General features: G+C 45.1%; 1 protein-coding gene across 8 annotated transcripts; it reads left to right on the top strand.

The window, feature by feature from the left end:
• The first annotated feature begins 795 nt into the window (after positions 1-795).
• On the top strand, positions 796-26930 carry raph1b (Ras association (RalGDS/AF-6) and pleckstrin homology domains 1b). Of its 8 annotated transcripts, none has more exons than XM_037269663.1 (19): positions 796-1220; positions 10232-10316; positions 15909-16028; positions 16220-16325; positions 16398-16580; positions 16704-17140; positions 17456-17542; positions 18064-18138; positions 19544-19621; positions 20367-20526; positions 20999-21120; positions 21600-21665; positions 21742-21885; positions 21998-22108; positions 22178-22276; positions 22365-22485; positions 22570-22706; positions 22792-22981; positions 23063-26930. In XM_037269663.1, the coding sequence occupies exons 3-19, from the start codon at positions 15909-15911 to the stop codon at positions 25375-25377; spliced, it is 4551 nt and encodes a 1516-aa protein (XP_037125558.1). In that variant the 5' UTR covers positions 796-1220; positions 10232-10316; the 3' UTR covers positions 25378-26930. The 8 variants fall into 8 exon arrangements, with proteins under 8 accessions (XP_037125558.1, XP_037125594.1, XP_037125575.1 ...); XM_037269699.1 differs by having other exon boundaries at positions 23075-26930; XM_037269655.1 differs by having other exon boundaries at positions 797-1220; positions 22792-22989; positions 23071-26930.
• Positions 26931-27122: the final 192 nt, after the last annotated feature.

The raw sequence follows: 27122 nt of genomic DNA on the forward strand, positions 1-27122 counted from the left end.
TTGGAAAAAGGGCAATTTTGTTGAAAATTAATGCCATCCATTCATTTCCTATACCATTGTTGAAGTTGCATTTAATTTAGCGGGAGAGTGGATAGTATTAACTTTGCAATATTGACACGATCCACGCGGTTAACAATAAGCGTCACTATTGATTGGAGAAGATTGGCCAAATCATATTGCGAGACATTCAACTCTGAAAATACACGATCCAATTTTGCGACCTAATCCTGACTTCATGGGTTCCAGGGGAAGTTTATGAAATGTATTATGAATTATGGTTAAATTGTTGAATTATTAGTTTTTTATTAGTTAAATGTTTAAAAAACAATTTGGAGAACAGTCGGGCAGTCAATAAAAAGGAAAAAAAAATTGACACGTTCACGTTGATTGACTATAGATTTCAAAGATATTTTCATCTTCGATTAAAAAATAAAGTAATGCAACACGTTGCCTGGATTGCAATGATCCAGCAGGTGACCTACTGAACAATAGAGTAACACAGTGCCAATACAGAATCAATACAGTTTTGCTTCATGAGGCCTCTTCTGCCCATCACGGTCTAGAGATGGTAGAATGAAGAATGTCATAGAATTTTCCAAATTTTGTCATTCCTTGCTTAAATGGACGAGGGTAGCCGAAGTGGATAACAATCTAGTATTCCGCTTTCAAATTGATTGTCCTATTTATTGTCTTGAAGTGACAGCGGCGTTTCATTGTGGGGGGGTTCAACGTCGCTAGTTGAATGCGTACACGTCGCGATTTTCTTTTTAAGGTTTGTAGGTTTTATGTGCACGTAACACGATGCGTGCATTTGATTGAGTTTCGAACAGAAGTAACTGCGAAACTGGTAATTATACATTCCGACGCGACGATACATTTGCGACAATTGGATACGACACTTATATGTCCGATTATGCGTAGGACGTGAAGGCAACGTTTGGTCTGGGTTGGACAGGAAACGACAGACGCGCAGCGCGCAGCGTGTCCCCTACGCGGTCGGGGAGAAGAATGGCTAATGGTCTGGGATACATGTAGATGAGACTGAGCGTGAAAACATGACGAGGACGGATACTTTAAAGTAGTTTTGATATATTTTCCAAAACGGCTCACCTCCCGAGACCCAAGAAGCGTGACGCATCTTTCCCACACGACTGTTATATTCCCCCGCGGGAAAGGAGACAACCAGAGGACAGGACCCTCTTTGTGAGTCCCATTTCACTGTAAGTATTATTTTTCTTATTATTATGACCTGCCTGGTCGTGTATGCGTTCTATTCTCCTTTTTAACTTTCCCTGTGGTGTTCGGGAACGCCCTTGATGGGTAAGACCGTTGTTTAATTCATCCATGTATTTGATCGCTGAGCCGCACGCCGTTGACAGTGGAAAGAAAAGCACCAGTCTGCCGCATTTCCTCAAACTCTATTCTAATTTCTAAAGGAGCATCCGTAAATCCTCCGGCCCTAAGAAAAGGATGTGTGGACCCCCCCCTTCTAATGCGGCCATTGAATGACTCCTTTCTTGGGGACAAGGGGTGTACGTGGTGTTTGGGCCGACAGGAAAATGGCAATTGCAGTTTTTAGGGAGTCGGGTTACAAACAGATAAGGCAACGATCTTATTTATTCAAGCGTTTAATGGACTTGTGGAAGCGTAGCTGTCTCCACCCTGGCGAGCGAGGGGAGGCCAGCAGCTTCTGCTCATGGCCGATGGTGTTGTCTCGCGTACGGCCTCATGAAAATGCCAATTTTATGACCGAGGGCTCTGTTGAAACCAATTGAATGTGTTTTTGTAGTTCATCACTATCAAATACTCACACCGCTGTAATCTCCATTGTTTGTTGACGTCACCGCCTAGGATTGGGTATCGGCTATGTTCACATGAGTTAGCATCCATTCAAAGGTAACAAACCAACCAAGTGTTGTGTTTAGTGTCGTTTCAGCCAAGGTTAGTTGGAAAAGCTTTGAACGCATTTGCTACAAATGTCTGAAATGACCCCGACCACCACCAAACACACACCGTGTGGGGTTCAAAGGTTTTTCGCAGGGAGCGGAATGTCATGCCAGCGGCTGGCCGGCTCCCAACACTGCAAATGTGTGTCATTTGTACTGCAAAAGTTATCCAAGAGAAGGTATTCTCTCTCTCTCTCTCTCTCTCTCTCTCTCTCTCTCTCCAAAATATGGTGCATGGGCGTTAATATGACAGGAGAACCCTTTTGGCCCAGACCTTTATTCCCCAGACAGGACCGTTTATGTCCTAAAGCATTCATGATTTGCATTCTTCACAGTGAGGTGGCAACGTTTGCTTCCAGTGCCGTTGATCGTGTTCTGCTTGCTCCTTGTAGTGAGATGCCTTTCAGCTTTTATCTAATTCTTTTGCAGGATTTAGATTTCTACATGCTGAGGAATCTGGGAAAACTTATTTTTACTGTCGAGTTTTTGTTCCGCTGGGCATTTGGCTTTGCTTTATATGCTGAAATAGTTGTGCAGCTTAATGGTGTTAACAAATTTGTTATCTAATGTCTTATGTTTGGATTCATTGCCCCAGTTGCATCAGCAATGAGTCAATCTAAACTATACACATGTGTGATATGTAACAGGATTGCGCAAAACATTTTGTCAGCAGACTTAACTACCCCAGGGCGCAATGTTTGGGCTCTTGCTGAACAGCTCAGCCATAAAAAGCGCAGACCCGGATTAGATTTCCAGGCACAGAGGTAGAATATGTTGGAAGGGAGTTAGTCATTTCACGGCTTCTGTTTAAAAGCACATGAATGCTTTGTCATCATTTTTCCTCTCCACATAGTTGGAAAGAACAGCTAGACATCTCCAAGTAACATGTTTTTCACATTTCTAGTGAAGCTTTTGCAACCGTCACTGTTTTTGGGAGAGCTTGTGGGCACATAGTTGATTGAATAGAAATAACAGTCAAATTCGTGAGCAATGTAACACTCATTTTGTGTCTGTGTGTAACCGCTTCAACTGGGTGGCGTGACGGGCCGTGCGTGACTATCCAAGCAAGCATTGGAGCAAACCGCAAGCCACCCGTGTCCTTGGGCATAAAATTCCCCGTACAAAAGACAAGGCGGCGGGGTGGCAGCAGTGTACATTTCCTCAGGTTGCCTTTCAACCGGCAGATGCAGCTTCAAACGTCCACTTGGGTGCACTCTGATGGTGCACCAGAGGCCAAAGTGGAACCTGATCCTGCCCCACAAGACACAAGGAAATTTGGGAGTATCATCAGCTGCAGTGTTTGGACTAAAGGCAAACTCATTTGTGTGTTGCCTAGGTGTGTCCCCCCCGCACACGGTCACTAGCTTGTACACGTAAAGGTCTGTTAACATTTTGCTGACCTTTGACAGCAGCTGCCCCGTAGCCTTTGGAAACAAAGGCCGTAGTCAGTTGACGTGAGCGTAGCCTCAAATCTCTCTTGCTTCACAAACTGTTGGTCTTCCTGTTGGCCTTTTCATGCACAGATTCAAGCGTATATGCAGTGGTGCTTAAATAAACCTTGACAAAGAAAGCTTGACCTATTTGGTTGCACCTCTTAGGTGGGGTCCTCAAGATAATCAGGCGAATTTGAGCATTTTTCTCCCATGATTCATACGACTGGTCCAGTTATGGTTCGAATGGAGTTGCCGTAACACCTCAAATTTAAAATGAAACCTGGTGTTTTATTCCAAAAATAACATATGGCGTTAACGTTACCAGATAAGCTAACAGTTAGCCTAGCTTTAGTTCAGATGTTTACAAACCGCTACATGTGAAGCCCGTGGAACTTACCGTTTTTTCCATGTATAATGCGCAAAATTTAACTAATTTATTGTCCTAAAATCTGGGGTGCGCATTATACATGGGTACACTTCTTTTTAATTAATTTTTTTATCCGGATAAATTTTTTTAGGCCGCCATTACAGATGCGCTTTCTTCTCTGCTGTTCACTTCAAACACGCTCCATACGAACACAATGCTCTCGTATCAGACGCTTGCTCGATCACCTGCTCGTTTGCTGTCACAATGTACCCTACACAAATCCGAAACATTTCTTCGCTATTGAGTTTGCTAGCGCATGCGCAGTGATACTGACCGGCAGAATAACATCCGGTTGTTCCCAAAGATGATCTTTTTTCGGAAATAATTTTACGTTTACGGACTTAAGTAGGAGTCAAAATTTGGGTGCGTATTATACATGGGTACAGGCTTTTTTCCAGCATCAACATGCCATTTGTAGGGTGCGTATTATACATGGGGGCGCATTATACATGGAAAAAAACGGTAACTTAGATTTGGAAAACCCAACGCTTGGATGACTGTGTCTAAAGAAAGGTCAGTTCAGGCATGCAGACCTCGACAGTGAGCTAAGAAAAAGACCTCAGAAATCCTCTTCTGAAGGAATGGACAAATACAGTTAGATACTCTAAAATCTTGGAGAAAGCCTTCCAAAATGCTGCATAGGGAGAATAACTGCCAATGAAGCCATCACCAGCGACTTTGTTGATGGGAGCAGGCACAAGGAGGGCACACTACCCGCGGATCTCCACTCATTCGTGTTCCGTGATAAGGGGGCAGACTCTGGCCAAGTGTTGCCATTGACCTACAATTGGCTTCGTGCTACTTTACCAGGAAAAATGTTACCCATTTATACACACACAAAAAAAAAACGTGTTGTACAGGGTCCGGCAAAATGATAATTTGAAGGTTTAATAAAATGCAGATAAATTAAAGAAAGTTTTTTTTTCATTTTTGAAAACTACATATAATGCCGTTTTGTTTCATTTCATTTTCGAATCATGTTATTTTGGTCTTACCGCTGCCACATTTTCTGCAGTTCGTACGGGATCATGTCTACTAAGTCTGACCGCTCGTTGTGTTGCGGTTACAGATTTCGTTCTTGATAAACGTTCCCACAATGAAAGCGCAATGCTCACCGGTCCAATTCATGTTAGCAACTGAAACAAAACAAAATAACATTATTTGAAAATGAAATGAAACGAAACAAAATGTACTTTTCGAAAATAAAATAAACAACTTTTTTGTTTCTTCAATTTATTTGCGTTTTATTAAAACTACAAATGTGTCAGATCAATTTGCCGGACCCTGTATTAGCCAGAAAATTTCCCGAAAAACACACTTTACATGTCGACAATAAACCACAAAACTATCCATCCATTTTGTGTAGGACTTGTCTCTCTGTTAGCGTAACGGGAGTCTGGAGGGCGGGTATAGTTGATTGTCTCCAGTGTGAGCATCATCTTTTAGCACTCTATTAAAGTAGTTATGTACTTTTTTCTTACTGCAGGGCTGCTGCTCATTCCAACAACCCCCCTTTCTCCCTCCCCTCCACAATAATATCTAAGGTCAGTCATTCAACCCAATGATGCATGTGACAGGAAATGCTGCTCTGGTCGTTGTACCGTCGCACAGCTGAGAGATGTTTTTGTGGCTGCCATTAAGTCAAGAAACCAGAGGGATCTTGACATCCTAGTTCATCGGGGGCAATAACATTCTATCAGCTGCATCAGAGGTGATTCATTTGAGTTTTTTTCCAAAATGTCCTCACATGGTCACGCCGCAATAAAGCCGGAATCCTTTTACGTGTCTGGCTTTAGGCTTATTATGCTACTTCAGAGTAGAACAGCAAAGGCATGGTGGAAGCGGGTGATGTGTCGATATGGGAGGAGGACTTATTCCTCATCATCGTATTGCCGTAATTAAATGGCCTGTGCTGCGCAGTTACTCTACAAAAAAACATCGCCGGTGTCGACCGAGTTCAACCAGGTCTTGTGCTGGTCAACGGTGTTTACTTTCCCTCAAGTGCTTTTTGGATTTCATTTGAAAAATGCTGCAGACACTTTCTGTGGCTTGTTTTTCCATGAGATTTTGCAATGAAGCCTAACCTCCCCCATCAGATCTCTTGCCTGCAATCAGTCTAATATTTGAGAGAGAGCGTCGTCGTGATGCTGAGCGCCAAGTTTGTGGGGAAACCAGAGGATGTGCATGCATGGCAGCCTGCCCTCAAAGCATCTGGAAGCAACGGGGTGAAAAGTGTAAATGGATTTAGGACGTTTAGGTCACTGGCGGTTTTGCTTGGCAGCTCGTAGAAGTCATTCACATCATTGACTTTATGGAGGCAAGCAGGCCCACTGATCTTCTTTGTCTTTTTTGCCACGAGGTTTCATTTAGGACTCTGTTTGTAATAGCAGTGACCTAGAATGTAAGAAAAGAAGCAGATGCGGCAGATTGACGCGTTTTTGACGCAAAAAGAAAAAGTCGCTTGACAGTCACTCAAACCTGTAGGCGTAATCCGAGCGGAAGGATGTTGTCGACAAATAGTCTGGAATGACTCAAACTGAGTAGCTTTCTAATCCCGTTCTGTTCTGCTCTTCTCTCGGGCTGTTTGTGAACCTGGCGAGATGATACGTGGTCCGATACTATACGCACCTCTAACATTCGATACAATTTTACACAATATGGCCTTACTGCTCCTTTGTTTATTTTGAACACGTCCATATACTTAGCAAAGTAGAAATGTACATACATAGTAGTGATGGGAAAACGAAGCTTCATGAACCAGTTGTTGTATTCTTTGGCTCCTCTAGATGGCAATGTTGGTTTAAAGTGAGGGTTTTAAGAAATGGCAAGTCAGCTCTTTTGGTGAACAGAGAGTGCCATCTAGAGGTCTAAGTAAACACAACAATGGGTTCATGAACCATCTTGAAGCTTCATTTGCCCATCATTAGTATATAGAGAATCAATTTGTTGAATACTTCCCTCGTTCAGGGGCTTGCTTCTCATGTAAGTAGCTGGCACGACTTCGCCCCCTAGCGTCATTGAGGAGTATTGATATTCTGAACTAATATCAATACAGTATGATTTTTATTCATATCTGTAGGTATCTAGTTATCGATATTTTGATTCGACCCGTACTGTTCTTGCACGTGACAGACTTCAAATGTGATGTTGTTCAGTTTAGTCTCTGCCATTCCATGCAAAGATGATTCAAATGAGATGGATGTTTCGGACCTACCAACGAGTCATAATAGGGGCCACAGCAAGAGGCCGTGTATGACAGAACACTGTAATGTGCGTGTTATATTCTCTCCAAACCCTACTGGCAGCTAGCCAGCCAATGGGACGCTCCATCAGACCCCACGGGCCACCGTGAGAACATTCCTGACGCAGCATTATTCCATAATTCTCACCATGTGTGTTCTCTCCCTCGCAGAGCATTCTCTGCACGAAGCGTGGAGAATCCCGCCGAGGAAGGGAGATCAGCCCCCTTGTAATGGCAACCAGACGTGACCTCCTTTACAATTCAAGCTAGCCTTGTGATGTGCGCTACAGGCACTTTGCTGTTGGACGTTCAACCGTAATAAGATATTATTTGCACTCAAACTGGTTTCTATGTGTTGGGCAGACCAAGGGAAAGCCTCGACTTGTTTAGATTATCATCCGTACTAAAAGCAACGCGCTGATCAATACTAATGCATCCATCAGCCGACTGACAAGAATGGCCATGGCATTGGTTTGTGCTCATTTCTCCTTCTCTGTGTTTGCATTCAAGCCAGTGTGGTCATTGACTGTCCTTTCCGACAACAGTCCCGTCTTTCTCTTTTCCGATGACATCATCATGGCTGTCGTCCTTTCCCCTTTTGGACTTCCTGGCCCAACAGGAAATGAGGAGTGCGGCTAATGGTTGTGAAGCGTGGGCGAACAAGGACACACCTGTTCTCACAACTACAGTTGTTCTGTTGTTAAAGTGGCGTCTTAACGTATGTTGTTGTTTTTAACCTCCCCCCAACAAGGCGTCCTCTCTTTCTGAAAAGTCTCGACTGTGCATTTATGTCGCTTCTGGCTTTCATGCGTTTAGGATTGTACTTGAATGATTCTAAATGTTGATTTGATTTAACCTTTATTTACCCAGGCAAACAATTAAGAACAAGTTCTTATTTACAACTGCGGCCTGACCCAAAGAACAATACATAAAACAAGGTTTGTTTGTTTGTTTGTTTCGAACATTAAAAGAAATACAAGAAAAAAGTAAAAAATACAGAAAATCATAACTCCATAGTTCACTAGAACATAAAAAAAAGAAAAAATGATATTGCATTATAATTTTCCCTTTATAATAAATTCATATTTGTTCAAAAGGGAGTAGAAGGAAGCCTAAGCTTATCCGACTCTACCCCTTGTTATATACATACACAATCAAAAATAAAGAACAACAACCAAGAGCAATAAAACGATACAATATAACAACAGCTTTAAACTAACAGCTGCAAGAGTCGGTTAAAACTTGTTGCAATTTTGGTTTGAAAACTGTAAATGATGAGTGAATTTCAGGGTACCGTATTTTCCGCCCTAAAAGGCGCACCGGGTTATAAGGCGCACCTTCAATGAACGGCCCATTTTAAAACTTTGTCCATATATAAGGCGCACCGGATTATAAGGCGCATAAAATAGAAGCTATACTGCATCAAACTGAGGTTGACTAGGGTTGCGGTATGCATCCACTAGCCAATAACCAACGAGCCCTCTGTAAACAATCGCGTTTCTCAAACGATCTCCTATAAAATGATCAGAACTGACTAAAGTTCGATCTAACGCATTGGTACTACTTACCTATGTTTCCCTTCCATATCGATCCGTAGATTTACTCGAAACATTAACAGAGCAGCCTATTTTGACATGAAATAGCCTGGTACGTATAGCAGCTATCGCAATAGCATTAGCCATCCGCAAAGTCTCACGAGCCTCAGCTCGCAATCTCCCATGAGCCTCAGCAAAGTGTAAACAATCGCGTTTCTCAAACGATCTCCTATAAAATGATCAGAACTGACTAAAGTTCGATCTAACGCATTGGTACTACTTACCTATGTTTCCCTTCCATATCGATCCGTAGATTTACTCGAAACATTAACAGAGCAGCCTATTTTGACATGAAATAGCCTCGCGGGTACAACAGCTATTCGGTGACGCCCCCTGACTACAGTTGCCGTAATGCTGGGAAGCGATGCGACCTTGTAATTTACTAGTCGTACTAAAACGTACTGAAACATTTTGGCAGAGCACTGTGTACAACCAGTATGGATCAACAAATTCATCAGTTGATCCATATATAAGGCGCACTGGCCTATAAGGCGCACTGTCGGCTTTTGAGAAACTTTTAGGTTTTTAGGTGCGCCTTTTAGGGCGGAAAATACGGTATTTTGCATAGTATTCCAATCAGAAGCTGCAGAGAAATGGAAGGAGTTTCCACCGAAAACTGGTGAATTGAATAAGATGACTGGACCTTAGATTGAGGGAACAATGATGACGGTGCAGGAGGGAGGAGAGATGGGGAGGTGACATCCCGAGTATGGATTTGTAGATGAGGTGAAACCAACGGTGAAGTCGTCGGGTGTGGCGTGATGTCCGATCAATTAATTTATACAAATCACAGTGGTACTTTAAAGTCTTTCAAAAAAAAAAAAAAAAATCTATATATTTGTCTGCTTCTCAGTTCCTTTTCATGACACGGTTTCTTTGTCTTGCGCCTGAGAGCAGCTGCCAGTTGACCCCGGGCCGGCCGGCCGGCCGGCCTGTTGTGGCTTCAGCAACTGTTCTTCTGCAGCTGCACTGGTCCATGTGTCATTGCCACACCTGCTCCCACGCTGATGGAGTGTTATTACACGTTGACTGTGCACACTTTGTATCAGGCAGCTGGAAGGAGGCGGGGCATTGGTGACGTGTGTGTGTGCTAACAAACAACACACGCAAACTCGGCGCCTGGCGTGTGTTTGCTATGGAAATATGCAGTCACAGTGTTTCTTTCTGTGCAAGGAGGCTGTGGTGTGAATAGCAGTTGCTGCACAGAAGAAGAAGAAAAAAGAAAAAAAACAGCTGAGGCTAGTGCAAAGTGCTTTCTGATACTTCCCAGCAGCTGATTTCTCTCCCTTCACTTTTCAGTCTACTTCAATTGCATTTGCGGCTGGATGAAAGGCTCGGAGACAATCGTGGTCGTAAATGAACATGGTCACATGGTGTTCTGTGAGAGCGAAGCATCGGAGTCAACTTAATGCTTCCAAGCTATACCGGGTAGCACTTCACTCTGCAAATGAATCTGTTGCGTTCTCGTAACAGAAGGATCAGTCTGCTCTCCTCCAGCTGCCAGCTTGTTCTGTTCCTCTGCCGCAATCTTTGAGTTTGGGGAATTTCCGTGACTGATGTCTTTGCTTGTCCTTTTGTCTCTTTCTCAGCGGATTAAAGGCCCCCGTCAGAGTGGAGCGGTGGTTTCGACTGACCTGCAACCTCAAGTAGGAAGAGGGCCAAGCCACTTCAGAAGTAAGAGTTCCTGTAAACCGGGGGTGACTAATGGATGGTGGCAATAAAGTGCACATCTGTCAGTCAGCTCATTTAAAAACAAATGCACAACTTACCGTGATCGCAAACAACCACGGAAGTTGCACTTATTGTTGCCGTATGCACTTCAGTCAAAGCGTCCTCGAAATAAAGAGGAGCCAAGCCTCAGGAGATAATTCCCTCTTAAGTGAAGCCATGCGAGCACCAACCGTGACAGACTTTGACACGAGAGGCCGAACGGGTTATTTTGTGCTGACCTCAGCAGCGTATTAATGTTTGCACCTTGTTGTTTTCAGATGCAGAAATGTATTTCGAGAGATTCATTTGGGTCAAGTGGAGTAGCTGAAGCCCTTTTTATCACCTTCATAGTTTATTTTCTGGCTTTGATGCACAAGCTCTCCATTTGTGTGTTTTGCTGAGATGTGTTGTTTATGCCACGACATTTTTATCAAATAGGTAGCAGACATTCAGCCCCTTCTCAAAGCATTGAATCATTATGAAACCTTATAGCGTCTGGGACTGAAGCCATTTTTTTTTTCCTCTCGTGCAAATAATAGCAAAGAATTGGCTTAGTGCTTGTCTAAATTGAGTTAGTATGGAGTGGAATCACTTTGCATTGATTGTACGTCACGGTTTGATTCACTTTGGTTTTATTTGACAAAAGTGCATCATTGTGTCGTTTGACACGACTATCCTAATATACAAGTAGGACTTCAACATATGACCAACGGTACAAAATAAACAAACAGAAAACTTGGGGATTATTTACCAACCGAGGATGAAAATATTTTGAAAAGTGACCGCTTTTCTCCATTTCATTCGTCTGACTGACTCTTAACGCAATGTCACCTTGACACTAATATTAAATCCTCAAGCAAGTATCATGAGGAAATAGTTGGAAAGTTTCTTTGAAAGGGGAAAAGCTTCAGTTGAGCCCAATAAGAAAAATAAGGTGCATTTCACAGAAAATACCTAAGACCCACTTGAAATATAGATTTATGGGGACAAATGATTTATCATGCACAAAGCCAATTATGCAGCGAGCGGCTCTTCAATAAAGCCTTGAGAGCATCATACTCTGTGGCTAACCGCATTGCTAAGGCAAAAAAAAAATCATTCACTACTAATGAAGCTGGTTGTTTGTGTGTAAATGTTGAATTATTACATATTCTATGAATCAAATTCACGAACTTTTACCTTGGCCACAAATGAAAATCCAGGATAGATTTAATCACACTGATATTTACTGCAAACCATTTATCATTTTTATCCAATTGCATTTTTTTCTTCTGTGATGACTATGTGTGCGATGAGGGTGGTGCAGTTAAAATATCATGACTCCATGACAGAATGATGATTGCGATTGCGGTCTGGTTTGGCCGACAATGGCGGATGGGTGCCCGGGCCGCTCGACATCATTAAGAAAATTGCCCACCACTCTTTTACTATGCTTGTGCTGATATGACCAAGCGAATGAATCATGTGATGTCGCCGCCGTCGCCGCAGTGGTGACTGGCAATACTTGCAGTGCTCTGTGTTACGTGTCTGCAGAGTGAGAGCGGTCACCATGGAAACAAACGTTCTCTGGTTGATCTCGGGGAGCTGTTGTTCATTGCATCTGCTGACCAATTTCATTTTGACTCTCCTCGCTGTCCATCTGTCGGCCTCCCCTCTTTCCCTCTCAGTGGCCATTTCTGTGCCCCTCCTTGGTAATTGGGTGTGTAAGCCCGAGCGGTTGACTGTGTCATGCTACGCTTCGGTGCGCTAATTTAACAAAGTGTGGCTGGGTAAATGTGCGTCTTCTGCTTTGCTTGCACATTGTCAGTCCCAGTTGACTAACGACATTGGACTCGGTCGCCCCCATTGCACTCTCCTCTCTATTCAGATGGAGGCGACTCCCTCATTCCCTCCCTCCCATCTCATCTGCCATCAGTTGCGACCTTCCGTCGTCGTCGCTCCTTATTTATGGCACGTGTCATATTGTGTCCGTTGAAATAGGAATCTTTTCGAGATAGCTTCTCCTCTTTTCTCATTTGCTTGTGTGTGGGGTCCATTTACAATCAAATTGGAAAATCTCTATTTAATTGAACCACCACAAATTTGGAAGATTTCAAACAATTTAACCTGGTCTCATCCTGACTAGCTTGTCTTGACCATTGATGAAAATGTGATTTTTGCAGGCATAATGGCAGTAATTCAACACATGTTGACGGCTAGAGGATGAGTCATAGTTGCATTCCTCTTGTTGGGCATGAAAGGAATGATTGGACAATTGGTCAGGCATTAGCCATGTCTGCAGTCATTGGCCTGGGAGAAACAAGCTCAGGCTGGCTCTCTTCTGCATGTGGAAGGATGTAACCAGGTCCAGGGCTTGTCTCAAACTTAGTCATCATAGGGGACAATAGTGTTTTTCATTCTCTTGCCAACCACCCTGTTTCCTGAGTGACTAAGCCAGGAAAGGATTCATTGGTAAGTTTGAAAGTCACAGTCCTAAGACTGATCGGTGAGAGTCAGCATGGCATCAAGACCACAGATGTTAGCCTAGGTGGCGACGTCAATAAGCTAGTAGGGGCAAAGGCCTTTTCATATGTATGGATGGCAAGTAAATCAAAAACAAAGGATGCCGGCACATTGTGCAGCATATGGTTAAGTAATACACAAGTTTCAATATTTTCTATGCCAACGTTGTCCCTTCCAACATGGCCGCCACATATGCACGTCAATTAGCCGGGCTGCTACGACATGCTGGCGTCACTCATATTTGTGGAGTAGTAGTAGAAGAATAGGAAAGGCTAAGCTAACGGTTATCTACATTGTGGTGGTATACTCATTTTTATTTTGGTGATTGGCATGTTTAGGATTGTCTGCACAGAAGTCAGCTTTGAGAGACTTTCGATGTTCGTGAGCCACAAAGTAACCTGGTAAATACGAATATGAAAAACATTTCAGTGCTCTTTTTTTTTTTCCACTTTAATCTTCAATTTCATCATAAACATCTATCACGCGCCATTGGCCGACACAAAAATGAATCCTCTAAGACCCATGGAAAATAAAGCTTACTTGCAGTTGGAAGCATCCACATTCTGTTTGGTGCCAAAGTCGTCTTCAGGCAGCATCACTTATTCCATGTCATGTGCCTGAAAATGAGCAGAGTCAGCAAGTTTATTTTTTCAACTCTCATTGACCCTAGGTATGAAAATTTGAGAGGAGCATGTAAGTAGTTCAAGGCTTCCTATTGTATGTGTGAGTGTTGGCATACTTAAAACTAAGACTGAGGGAAAAACGACACACCCCGCTCTTATTTTCAGATGTCCCAACACTCTGACGAGTGTCTAAAGATAGAAATAGTCTCCTGCTTTTCATCATGTGCTCGTGTCTTCACGTTCTTTAGGGCTGTCTAAAGAGAGCATTGCGACATTTTGTCATCTCCGCTCAGCCTTCAGCAGCAAAGGGACTGGCGATCTCTGAACCCCCACCATCGCAACCTCCTGACCCCTTCGCCACCCTTACTCACAGGAGACAGATTAGTGTGGGTCACGCTCAGACCAAAGAGCAGGACCTCGGCAGATGAAAGGCCAATGCTGTCTGGTTGAAAATGATGCCTTAGGACATATGCGTGCTTTCCAAGCGTCCCTGAACCTCCCTCGGGTCATAGTCTCTAATCTTAAAAGCACTGGCTCAGGTGGTAATTCACTTAAAACTGCACTGAGGATGCAATTCCATTAGAACGACAGCAACCCGCTTTCTGTTTTTGTCGTTTCCTCCCTTCCATTTTGTCAGTCTTGATTTTTTTTCAGTTGGAAAGTATTAGCATATTCATTGATGTATATGTGTCTACTGGCAAATGAGTCTGGAAGAACTGCAGGTTGATTGCTGTCCAAACACACTTGTAAAAAGGGAGCGTTTGCACACAGTTGGATTCAAGCCATTCTGCTCTCCTGGTTCTCCTACACCCAAGGCCAATGTGTAAGCAGTCTAATTTTGCACAAATACACACAATCGATTGTCATGTCTGACGTGTTTGATGTGCGCCTTAGTTCTTCTGCAGTTGGCTACGTCGGTTTGTTGATCAGGCAGTTATTTGCACACGTTGGATGTGCTAACTCATTTTGCAGCAATGCTGGTGTCACAAAGTCTAGACAATCCAAATGAACCTCGATGCAGATCAAAAGACCATGTGGTGTATATATAATCCTAAGTAGTCCCCCGCTAGTTGAGCAGGGCTGGAGGGGGGTCGTTTAGGTACTGGATCAAGACAACTGGTAACATTTTGCTGACTCTGTGTTGGTCGTGAAGTATTTTACAATAGGTGTGATTCAGTCATGTCACTACGTCTATCTCTTGCGACTTAGTAGTTTAAAGCACATTGTTCGGTACAAGCTGGCATGGCGGTTCATTCCACATAGTGCAGGGGTGTCAAAGTCATTTTTTTCGCAGGCCGCATTGTAGTCATAGCTACTTTCGGAGGGCCATTATGACTGTCAACCCAAATAAATCAAAGTCAAGTCAAAGTCAGCTTTATTGTCAATCCTTCATATGTCAAGACACACAAAGAAACCGAAATTCCGTTTCCTCTATCCCACGGTGACGAGACATACAAGTAGACGACACAAAATAAAAACAAGAAGGCACAAACAATAAATAATAAATAAAAAACAATAAATAAATAAAATGAAATGTATGAGCACCTCATATTATATACAATAAAAGCTACAAAACCAACCGACAAATAACTCGTTTTCAAATCAGACGAGTAAAAACTAGTCAAATATTTAAAATAAAAATAAGATATTATTAAAAGTGAAGACAATTTGCAATTCTAGTAATGACACACGGATTTGATGCACAATTTGTCTTCGCGGGCCACATAAAATGATGTGGCGGGCCGTATCTGGCCCCCGGGCCTTGAGTTTGACACCTGTGACATAGTGGATGGAATCATACTCTTTAGATAAATAAGGATGAAGGTGATGAGCAATGTCAGCACACCATCTTGCACAGTCGCTTATCAAGGTGTATTGTTGATGAAAGCCATGAGCATGATCAGTGTCTCGCCCTAATTTGTTATTTTACAAGTGTGCACTAAACTGGCAGCCCTTTGTATTTATCGGTCCTCGTGTTTTTGCTACATTTGTAACATATTTATTCATTCTTAAGAAATAATTGGTGGATCAATCTCTTCTGTTGAATAAATATAAAGCAGACTTCAAAATGCAAATCAGCCCATTTAAAAAAACAAGCTTAATGAGTCAACGTCTCGAATATGGGTGAAATGGCACACAGCTGCAGTTTCACTATTTCCCTATGAGCCCGTAAGAGGGCGCTGTGTCATCACCTTTTGAAAGCGCGCAGCAGTGGTTTGGCTTTGCCTGCCTCTCTCCACTTGCTACCGTGTGCCAGACTGCTTTGCATGACATTGTCTCCATGGTAACGCAGCATCATGTGATTCTTGTGGTTTGTAGTAGGTGCCCACTCAAAGTTTCAGACTTTAAGCCTGAGCTAAAATTCACATTTCAGTGTGCATAAAAATGTGCATGTTCAACTAACGACTTGCCTTTTGGATGTGTCTGCTAGATGGAGCAGGTATCAGATGACGAGTTGGATCATGGAGCCGAGGAGGACAGTGACAAGGAGGACCAAGACCTGGACAAAATGTTTGGAGCCTGGCTGGGGGAATTGGACAAGCTCACACAGGTTAACACACAAATATACTTGAGGATGAGGCTGTAACTATAGTAAGTTGCCACACTCTGTGTCCTAGCAACTCGCCTTTTATTTGACCACCTCCATTTTGTTAAGTATACGAGCAATCTTGTGTGGGATTACAAAGCAAATGAATGCCACTTGTTTTGGTTTTACCGGAATTGTTTCTATCCTCTTGATAGAGCATGGATGATGGCAGGCCCCAGAAGGCACTGCAGAAGCCTCCGCTCAGGCAAGAGACAAACATTGCCAACTTCTCCTACCGGTTCTCAATGTATAACATAAATGGTGAGAGCCTTCATCTCATTAACGGGACAATTTGCTTCATCGAAAAAAACGAACTATCTCTTTTTCATGCAGAGGCACTGAACCAAGGCGACACGGTGGACTTGGATGCTCTGATGGCTGACTTGTGTACCATAGAACAGGAGCTCAGTACTATTTCCAAGCCAAACTCTCGGAATCAGAGCAAGCGTGCTCCAGGGGGACGCGGTGCCAGCACCAAGCAGCCGGGCACCAGTGGAGGGGGAAGCAGCAGTGGAGGTTAGTCCCCTTGGGGTCATTTAGGGTCATTTCTCAAAATACAAACTGAGCCCTATTTTCAAATTGACATTTTGGCATGGCGTGCTTCACACCGTTTGTAAAGAAATGCATTCAAAAAAACAGGAAGTGCCAGTAGCAGCACTCGGGCATCTCCTGCCAACACGGTGCGAGGCGGCAGCGGTGTCAACACCCGCCCTGTGGCTTCCAACATTTCCCTGGACGACATCACCTCTCAGCTGGAGAAGGCCTCGCTCAGCATGGACGAAGCGGCGCGTCAGACGTCCTCGTCGTCCTCATCGTCCTCGTCTTCCTTCTCCTCCACCACCATGAGACGTCCCTCGTCCGGCTCGTCCGGCGGCGGGCAGCACCATCGGCGGACGGGTTCAGTGGGTGCGGTCAGCGAACAGGAGGCTCCGTCCCAGCGCTCCAGCGTCAACTCGGCGTGCGCTTCGGCGTCCAGTATGGACTCCCTGGACATTGATAAAGGGGTGACGACGGGCGGTGAAGCGGATGGAAGGAGCAGCCCGACCCTACAGAGACAAAACCAAACCAGCACAGAGGTATGGCATGAACATTTATAATCTGCTTGTTATTGTGTACGTTTAACCGCAAAGCATGTGAGCCGCCGCATGCAATACAGCACATTTATTGTTATTGCTCCGAGTGGTTTGCTAATGAGTGCCTTGTAATCTTCTAAGCGTGACTGCTCCTGAATGAATGATTGAAGGCAAGGTTCACAAGGAAAGTGAGAAACAATCCATGTTTCCATTCATTCAGTGAAGTTTGGCATGCGCCGTGACCTCCCAGACCACCTTGCATGTGTTCATATTTGCATCATTTCTTCTACCTTCATCAACACACGTGCACATTTGCAGCATGTCACACTGCGGTGGGCCGACGGTAAAAGGGCTAGGCGGCGCCTTGACTTCACCTCACAGGAGGATGAAGTGGATCGGGCCACTGTAAGTGCATGTGTGTGTGTCTTTGTGTGTTTCTCTGTGCGTGCGCATGCGTGTTAATCTTTTCTATAACACTGCCTAATATTGTTAGGATGGAGATACATGCGCCAGCCGCAATATTAGGAACACCTACAGACATTTTAAAGCCACCCAAAAGATGAGACGCAGCTGCAGTGGGATGTAGCGTCACTTCAAACTACAACATGGACGCATTTAATGGGATTAAAAGTCTGATCGGAATCGAAATGCTTCACGCCCTATTCGGAATATTTTTTATCGGATCAAGCCCATTCCGATCAAGAAAAACTATGGAAACACTGAACAGTTTGACATTGAAAAGTTTCGAAAAGCTCAACTGAAGCTCACTGGAATGCTTTGAGTGCCTTTGAAGCTTGCGCTGAAATTTCACCCAAAGCCGAATATCCCGAACTTTTTCCCTGTTCAACAATTATTAATGACCAAACATTGACGTCTTCATTTTTCCTTTCCTCTTGGTTGCTATGTTTTGTTCTTCTCACCCCAAGCACTCGTATCTGGACCAAGAAACCTCGCTTATTCTGAAAAGCATAGCTGGAAAGCCTTCTCACCTCCTGACTAAGGTGATTTTTTTTTTTTTTTCTGGTCTATATTGAGTTAATGCTCACCCTCTCTGCTTTTCTGCACGTCACCGATGCGTCTTGTGCTTTTCACAATGATGCCTACCTACATCACAATCACTTTTCTCTTGCATTGGCGGACTGTCTGACCTTGAATTTAACACAGGCTCAATGCCTTTCTCAAGGGTTCTCGTTTTAGAATGAACTAACCAGCGGAACTAAAAAGTCAGGATCAGATTTTCATTGTGTAGTTTGCGTTGCCGCTTGCATTCGGCTCCATTTTTGGGATACGAACGAGATGAAGTGTGTCCGTGTGCGTGTGTGAGAAGCAGCAAAGACGAAGATGTGAAAGGGATTAAAGCTACTGCGGAACCTTCGTGACTTTGTTTCACACACCAAAGGACGACTAAAAGCTTGCCGCTGCTCAGTACGTGTCAGCCAAACACTGCTTGAGTCAGTCATGTGTAAACAGTAGTCTGGGTCAAGGCGGTAAGAGGCTTGAGGCGCGCTCCTCGATACCCCCACCTTGAGGCTAACACACACACACACACTACTTGAAATATTCAACATTTTACCCAAATTCTCCATCCTTGTCTTGATGCGTTAGTGCTGAGGTCAGTCGTGGTCACGGTAGCCCACCCCCATAGCCTGATTGGTTCAAAGAGAGACAGTCGTGGAAAATGGAGCTCTCTGGATTGGCGGAACTGCAATTTTGTGGGTGTCCCTCGTTTGGTCACACTCTTAAACCAGAGAGAGAGAGACTCAAGTCTTCTTTCCTCATGTTAGCAGTCTAATTGTGTTCATTTGGCACGTCTGCTCGCATTATCTCATGGCTGCGTCTTAACTGAAGGTATTTTTCCTTATATGGCGTTACGTTTGTAAGTTGGATGTTTTGGTCCTATCCGTGACTGGAGAGCAAGGAGGCTTTGTGAAGTAATCCCACGCTCATCAGAAGCCCGTAACGCTCTCCCGGGATCCCCTCGTATTGTCTCGTTTTTCCTCATACAAGGGATCAAAGGGAACTGCTGCTGCTGCTGCGAAAGAATCGAGAAGGCGACGAATGAAGCGCCATATTTGATGGAACAGATAGATACCGGAAGGAAATTGGCTTTTCCAGCGGAGCGATGTCGTAATTGATGAGATTTGGCTTTACGGCGTTTGTTTTTGGATCCATTATTCACTCGGGGACACAAGGAGGTGTTTTGTTTGGCAACCCGCAGAATGGAGGTGATGGCATCTTGTTGGAGGGGGCAGGTGAGTTCGACAAAACCTTTTGGTGGCGCCATTACATTGAAGTGGAAGTTGAGCTTACCGAGTCTTTCTTAAGGGACTTCACGGGGATGGCGAGGAGGTTACAAATAGTCCAACGCGTGCGTGGATTAACCGCGCTGCTATTTCAACCATTCAGGAGGAGCACGCCGCCAAGCTAAAGGCAGAGAAGATCCGAGTGGCCCTGGAGAAAATCAAAGAGGCGCAGGTCAAAAAGGTAAGGCCCTCCTTCCTTTTGCGTGTCCTCAGAAGCTCGTCCGACTCGTGTTGATACGGCCGTCTTGTCATATCGGCTGCATCCTGCGTTCCTTTGTGAACTTCATTCACAGCCCCGAAAGTAGGTCATTGCAGCATTTGATCGTGAGCGTGCATCTGCAAGAGGTTGCAAAAGAGATATAGGGTGCATACATTTGAAGCTTCCCCTGTTTCTTCAAGAAACCAGCTGCTTCTTTCTCCGTAATGGAGCCATATCATTTCAAAATAAAAAGCTTAGGAAGTGAAATGATTAATGCTTCACTGTTTTACAAACGTTTCACAATTTTGGGCGTCCTTTCGTCATTGAAGCTTTCAAAGTAAGGCTCATTTCTGTTTTGAGTGGCTTGGCCAGACGTGCTAAACTCCCCGTGTATGTCTGCGGCTTTCTTAGTGTTGTCATTCGTCCAAATTTCTCTTCAACCCACACGTTGGTTGAATGCTGGGATCAGCTCGAGGAAATGGCAAGCATTTGAGGGGTTTTACTCAAGCCGCTCACCCGCATGTGCTCGTCACGTTCAAGTCGAGTTTAATCCTCTTCCACTTTTGCTGTGATTTAGATGCAAAACCAGATTACTGGAAGTTGGTCTTTAATGGTCACACTGTGACCCGTTAAGACCGCAGTGTTTGCGACCCGCCGGATCCAGAAACTAGGTCGCGTAAAATATGTATTGAGGTACAGTTGCTCAAACCATCTTTGACCTTCCCAGCTGGTGATCCGGGTGCACATGTCGGATGAGAGTTCCAAGACCATGATGGTGGATGAGAGGCAGACGGTCAGGCAGGTGTTGGACAGTCTGCTGGACAAGTCGCACTGTGGCTACAGCCCAGACTGGTCGCTGGTGGAAACCATTACTGAGCTGCAGATGGGTAAGAAGATCCTTTAAGTCGCTCCTTCTCAAACCGTAAGGGGGAGGGGGGCGGGGAATGCTTTTCTCATTTGTACTATTATTTACAGCGGTTATCATGAATCACGTTTGAGAGTTGCGGAAATGTTCTTCCAAGGGAGGGGCTGAAAGAAAGTCATTGAGAAGCACTGCCTTCAGTGAATCAAATCAAAATTGTTGAGAGAATGAATGCGTGTGACTCGTTGCTACTTCTGAGCTGTTGAATCATCTGGATGAAGGTAGAATTCCCCAGAAGGCAAACGTTCCTGTGTCTGAGTTAAACACTACAATTGCACTCTGAGGACAATTAAAAAATAATAACTGATTTGAATCAGCACTAAAAAAAAATAAAAAAAACGACATTTTTCAAAATGTCCTGTACCCCCATTAAAATGCATAATCTTGACCGGGAAAACGAAACCTGCTAAAAACATCTTGTCTTCTCTCTTTGTCAGAACGTATTTTCGAGGATCACGAGAACTTGGTGGAAAATCTGTTGAACTGGACGCGGGACAGTCACAACAAGCTCATGTTCATTGAGCGCATCGAGAAATATGCGCTCTTCAAGAACCCGCAGGTATCTAACCTCCGTGCAAGCAGGAAGGAGATTGCTCGGATGCTAAATACTCTTGTCAGGCTACATATAGTCAATGCATACTTAAAGAGCAAACAAGAGCGCGGAAAATTAGAAGTAGGTCAAATCTCGAAAGCAAAGTCAATGCAAATAAATGATTTATTGGAACATGTGAGCTACCTGACTTAAAAGGGAAGTCAAGCCCAAAATTGTCTTTTCAATAATTTGTTGCGTTTGCCTCCACTAGCCGAATCACATTCTGACGAATATGACTTAAGCAGCAAAATATTTATCCATTTCGGTTGAGCTACAGAAAACTGCTGAGCCGTAATTGGTCATGACCTGAGACAAAATGGCTGATAAAAACAGGTGGATTCTGCGTGTTTAATTCATATTCCACAAACGAAACATTCATCAGAACATATTATTTATCACAAAGAACATTTTGAGATTGACTTCCCTCGTCCCCCTTCTCCATCCAGAACTATTTGTTGGGCCGTAAGGAGACTTCAGAAATGGCTGACAGAAATAAGGAAGCTTTATTAGAGGTGAGAGGAACAACCACATCATGACACGTTTTCCTTCGAGGGGAATAAACGCGACTTTTTCAACATCCATTTTCAGGAGTGCTTCTGTGGTGGTTCCGTGTCAGTGCCTGAGATTGAAGGTGTGCTGTGGCTGAAGGATGATGGGAAGAAGTCATGGAAGAAGCGCTACTTTCTCCTCAGGGCTTCTGGAATCTACTATGTCCCAAAAGGCAAAGCTAAGGTGTGTGAGAGTCTCCAGTTTTATTTCCTGTGTGGGAGGGACCTCATTGCAATTTCTGCGGAGATTGATTTCAGTTTCCGCATCTTATGCACATCATCTCTTTTTCCTGAAGGCATCCAGAGATCTCGTGTGCTTCCTGCAATTGGACCACGTTAATGTCTATTATGGTCAAGACTATCGCAGCAAATATAAAGCACCGACTGACTACTGCCTGGCTTTGAAGGTAAACTCGATCATTGTACTTCACGGTGTGTCTTTTCATCATTCTTCAAAATGTGTTGTTGTCACACAGCATCCACAGATCCAAAAGAAGTCACAGTATATTAAGTATTTGTGCTGCGATGATGTCAGGACCTTGCACCAGTGGGTGAATGGAATTAGAATTGCAAAGGTAAGCCCCGAAACATCAGATTTACGTCCAAAACAAATTCTTTTTTGGTGGTGTCAAAACCTCTCTGGGATTGTTTTTCTGCGTCCAGTATGGGAAACAGCTCTATATGAACTATCAGGAGGCCATGAAAAGAACAGAGGCTGCCTATGATTGGTCCTCTCTATCTACCTCGAGCATCCGATCAGGATCCAGTTCTGCAAGCATACCCGGTAGGTCATTTTCAATAGGAATCATTTGGATGTTATGTACTTCAAGTTCAGAATCCATTTCCCCATCCTTATTTGTGCTTCCAGAATCACAATCTAATCATTCAGGCCATTCAGACAGTGGCGTGGACACGGGGTCTGCTCATGGTCGCTCCCAGAGTGTTGTGAGTTCCATCTTCTCAGAGGCATGGAAGAGAGGCACTCAATTGGAGGAAAATACCAAGGTATTTTTATTTATTTTTTTGTCTGTAAGGAGAAATTCCATTTCGGTCGTCGACACGTGATCACCGCATGTTCTGCTTGAAACAGATGCGAATGGAGGCTTCCAGAGGAGCTACGTTGCCACATGCCTCCCACAGTCACCGCCACCACAGCCAACATTCAGTCGATCACTCGACAACGGCTCCTCCATCTCAACCTCTTCAGCCTCCGGCTCATCCCCAGCAACAACTTCAGCCACGGACAGTTGAGCAGCACCTGCCCCCTAAGCTACAGTCTCCTCAACAAGTCTCGCAGCTACAGCCTCCTCAACAAGTCTCGCAGCTACAGTCTCCTCAACAAGTCTCGCAGCTACAGTCTCCTCAACAAGTCTCGCAGCCACAGTCACCTCAACGCTTGCAGCAGCCTCCGCCGCAACAACAGGAGCACCACACCATGAGCAGCTCCAGCCAACAGCCGGCACACCCTGTGAACAGCTACAGCCAAATGCCTCCACCACCATCACTACAGCAGCAGACGCACACAAACTACAATCAGCCGCTACACAAAGTAAGCAACTACATTGTTGCGCCGTCCCAACAGCCACCACACAGCCACGTGTGTCCCCCACAGCAACAGCCAGCACCTCCTCCACCGCCTCCTCCTCCTCCTCCACCACCTCCACCACCCCCAGTCCAAACCATGTCACACTACTCTCCAGCACTCAACATGTACAAGTTCAGTACAATAACCAGGCTGCAGAACCAGAACCAGGCTGGCAGTCACCACAGGATGCAACCTCCCCCATCGCAGACAGCGCCCACCGCAAAGGTGCACATCAAACCAAATGTCAATCACATTGCAGCAAGGACTAATGTCCCGCCCCCTCCTCCTCCTCCACCGCCACCGTCTATGCCGACCCCCGGCTCCGCCATGGCTGCACTGAAGTTCGGCCCTCCGAGTCCAAACGCCCTGGCTGCCTTCATGGGTCCACAGAGCAATGGAGTAGCATTCCCTCCTCCCCCGCCCCCATCAACGGCAGGTCCCATCAGTCAGTCGACGTATCCGATCATTCTCAAGCATACGCTGAAAGAAAGGTTTCCCAGCCCACCACGAGATCTCCTGTCTGCAAACGGAGAAGTTGAAGACTCCCCACTTCCTGCTCCTAATCCATCACCGCCGCCTCCACCACCACCACCACCTCCTCCACCACCACCACCCCCTCCTCCCCAGCAGCTTCCGGCAGCGGCCCAGTTCCCACCACCTCCACCGGCGGCAGCACCCAAATCCTTCAGCCCAGGATTTGTTCCTCATACTGCCCCCAAACCTGTGTCACCTGTCTCACCATTCCCACCAGCCCCGCCACCATCCACCTTGGGTGGGCTACCACCCCCGCCGCCCCCTCCTCCACCCGCACCCCTCAAGAAGCAGTTTAGTCTCCAGACAAGCTACACCTCCAGCCAGCCTCCGCCGACTCTTCCCAAGCAGCACAGTCTGTCGAAGCCTCCTCCTGTTTCCACGGGAACCCCCCCAGTCTCGTCTTTGGTGAAACAGCTGGCAAGTCAGTTTCCGGGGGCTTCCACCCAAGTCGCCAATCACACGGAGAACACCAAAGTTCCCGTCTCTCCGCCTGCGGTCAAGTCCAAACCAAGATGGCAGCCTGTTGGCAGTCAGCAGCTGCAGTCGTCAGAGTTCCCACCCCCTCCGGACATTGTCAACAGTAGTGGTTTCCCAGCTCCGCCATTAGCACCACCCTTGGCCCCTGCCTCTTGTCCGACGCCACCGCCCCCGCCGCTTCCTTCTGGGAACATGGGATCACCTGCGAGGACGTCACCCTCCTGTCTAGGAGGTAAACAACCTCCTCCGACCCCCCAGAGAAACTCCAGCATCAAATCTGACTCGTCTGCGTCCTATGAAGAATCCAGGAGGAACCTCCTCAGTAAGTTTGCCCCGCAGAGCAACACGACTTCATCCTCCCTATCTTGCGCAACTGGGTCTCCGTCAAAGGATCCCTCAGGGGGACCCCGTGCACCACCAAAACCCGGCAAGCTAAACCTGGCCAACCTGCCCTTGGCTCTTCAGGCCAAAGTCAGCCAAGCGAAGCAATCCGGCAATGACTTCCCCTCTCCGCCATCCGAGTGTGTCAACTTCCCTCCTCCGCCGCCACCGTCTGAGCTCTTCCCACCTCCTCCTGGGAGTGATTCTCATAGTAGTGGACCTCCACGGGTAGCTGTGGTGAACCCCCAGCCTCAAGCCCCTCCTCCTCCCCCTCCCCCACCAGTCTCTAATATGAACAACTCCACTTGGGGTAAGAGCTCCCTGAAAAAGACTCCTCCGCCAACATTTGTGCGCCGTAGCAACACCACACCGGAACCCCCACCGCTGTCACCACCGCCCCAGCTACCTCCACCCACCTCACCGAAGGGCAGCTCAGGCCAGCCCAACTTCCTTGCCGATCTAAACCGGACCCTCAAGCGAAAATCCGTGGGTAGGCAAGGCAAAACGGACCCTGCTGGGACGATGGATGACATGGCGCTGCCGCCGCCTCCCCCCGAGCTGCTCCTCGAACAGGAAAAGCAAAGCAACGGAGGAAATGACGGCTACATGTCCGGGAACATCTCAGGCTATGCAACGCTCCGACGAGGACCCCCACCCGCACCGCCAAAACGGGGTGATGCCACCAAGCTTACTGGGTAGAGATGAACAAAGTTTTGTCCTCTACGTTTGGGATCACAAATTGCTATCGTACTGTATATACCAAAAGTATTTCTGAATTTGGTTTTTCAAATGCTCAGGATTTTACTTCTCAACGTTTGGACTCAGCATGTACTTTGGAATTTACCGCTTAGTCAAACTTTGCGCTCCTACCCCTTCCATTCCTGTTTTTTTTCTGCTTACGCCTGTCTGATTTATGTGCTCACTGAGCCTGCAGATATGATTGTATCATCAAATTTGGGGCATTATTCGAATGTCTCGGAACTCGGTATCGAGTTTGCCGGGGGAATTTGCGCCAACTTGTGCTATTTCTTACAGGGTATTACATGACCAGGCAATCATGTAAATACACTGTTGAAAAATGAGTTTCTGGGCATTTGAATCATGTAAATAGTTACAAAAAAAAAATTTCCTGGAAATTTGAATAATGCCCAACATTTTAAGATCAAATCATATCTGCATACTCAAACAGGCGCAAGCACAAAAAACTGGAAAACCAAAATAAATCTTGTACATTGAGCATTTGAACTAAATTACAAATGAATTTGGTGAACAGGATTAAATTCAGGTTGGACCCAAACCAAATCTTCTGTTGCTGCGTATTGCAAAAGGCAAAAAAAAATGACCTTGTTCTTGTAAATGCATTTGTGGGATTGAGTGTCATGCAAACATGCATTGAGCAATGAGTTCCATGCATGAGTAAGATCCGCCCATGTGGATTAGGGCTTGTTTGCTTTTGTGACAAATTATTTAAATGATTAATTGAAGTATTTTTTTATTTTGGATCAATGGAGGTCTGGTCAGATGTGATTACGGAATGTATATCAGAAGTTACAAATGACATCCACAGTGTCGACAACATACAGTCGAGCTTCAAATCAGCTCAAACATAATGTGGTGTCTTATTATCCCGTGACAAAAGCAAAGAAGGAGGCCTTATTCTTTAAGTCTTGCACAGTGTGTGGGGGGGGCGGGGTCTAAATGCTCAACAGACTAGAGTAAAATACTTTCCATGGACTTGTCAAGAAAATTGGAGGGCAATTGTTGTGGAGTGCCCCCACCACCCCCATATTTCTTAATCCGTTTGTATAGTTGCTGCAGCAGCTGCTGCCATGCTGCCCCCTCCCCATCCATGTCACATCATAACAATCCAGGAAGCAGGCTGGATTCATCCGGGTGAAGGAAACTTCCCAGGATACTTACTGTACAGTACATCAATTCATGCGACGAGGACAAGAGACTTGAACGTTGCTCTCATATTGTTGGGTATTTTGCAGCTGCGTTGTGTTGCCAAGTTTTCAACCTAACTGCTTGCAGCAGTGCCTTCATTTTCATCAAGATGCTTGCTTACCCAACATATTTTCATCACTAGTAAAGATGAAATATTGGAATTTGTTGAAGGGGTTCTAAAGACTAATGGAAACTATTGCATTCATGTGGTTGGGCTAGTTGAAAACCACAACAACCTTCGTGACTGACTCCATACATGCTACACCTTTATTCTAACCAACATGGTTGTGGTATATTTCTTTTTTTTTTTTTTAAATCTCAGTCCCTATCAGGACATTTGCTACAGTTCTGTGTGTAAGTTATTGACGTACTGATGTGAGGCCTAAATGGTTGCAAATTGATTAAATGTGTCTTTGCTTATAAATGGAAATTCACAATATAAATATTCAAACCAGACTTTGTCCCGAATTTGTTCAACCTGGACAATCTGATTATTC

The sequence above is a fragment of the Syngnathus acus genome, chromosome 2, assembly GCF_901709675.1.
Source record: "Syngnathus acus chromosome 2, fSynAcu1.2, whole genome shotgun sequence".
Classification (NCBI taxonomy): Eukaryota; Metazoa; Chordata; class Actinopteri; order Syngnathiformes; family Syngnathidae; genus Syngnathus; species Syngnathus acus.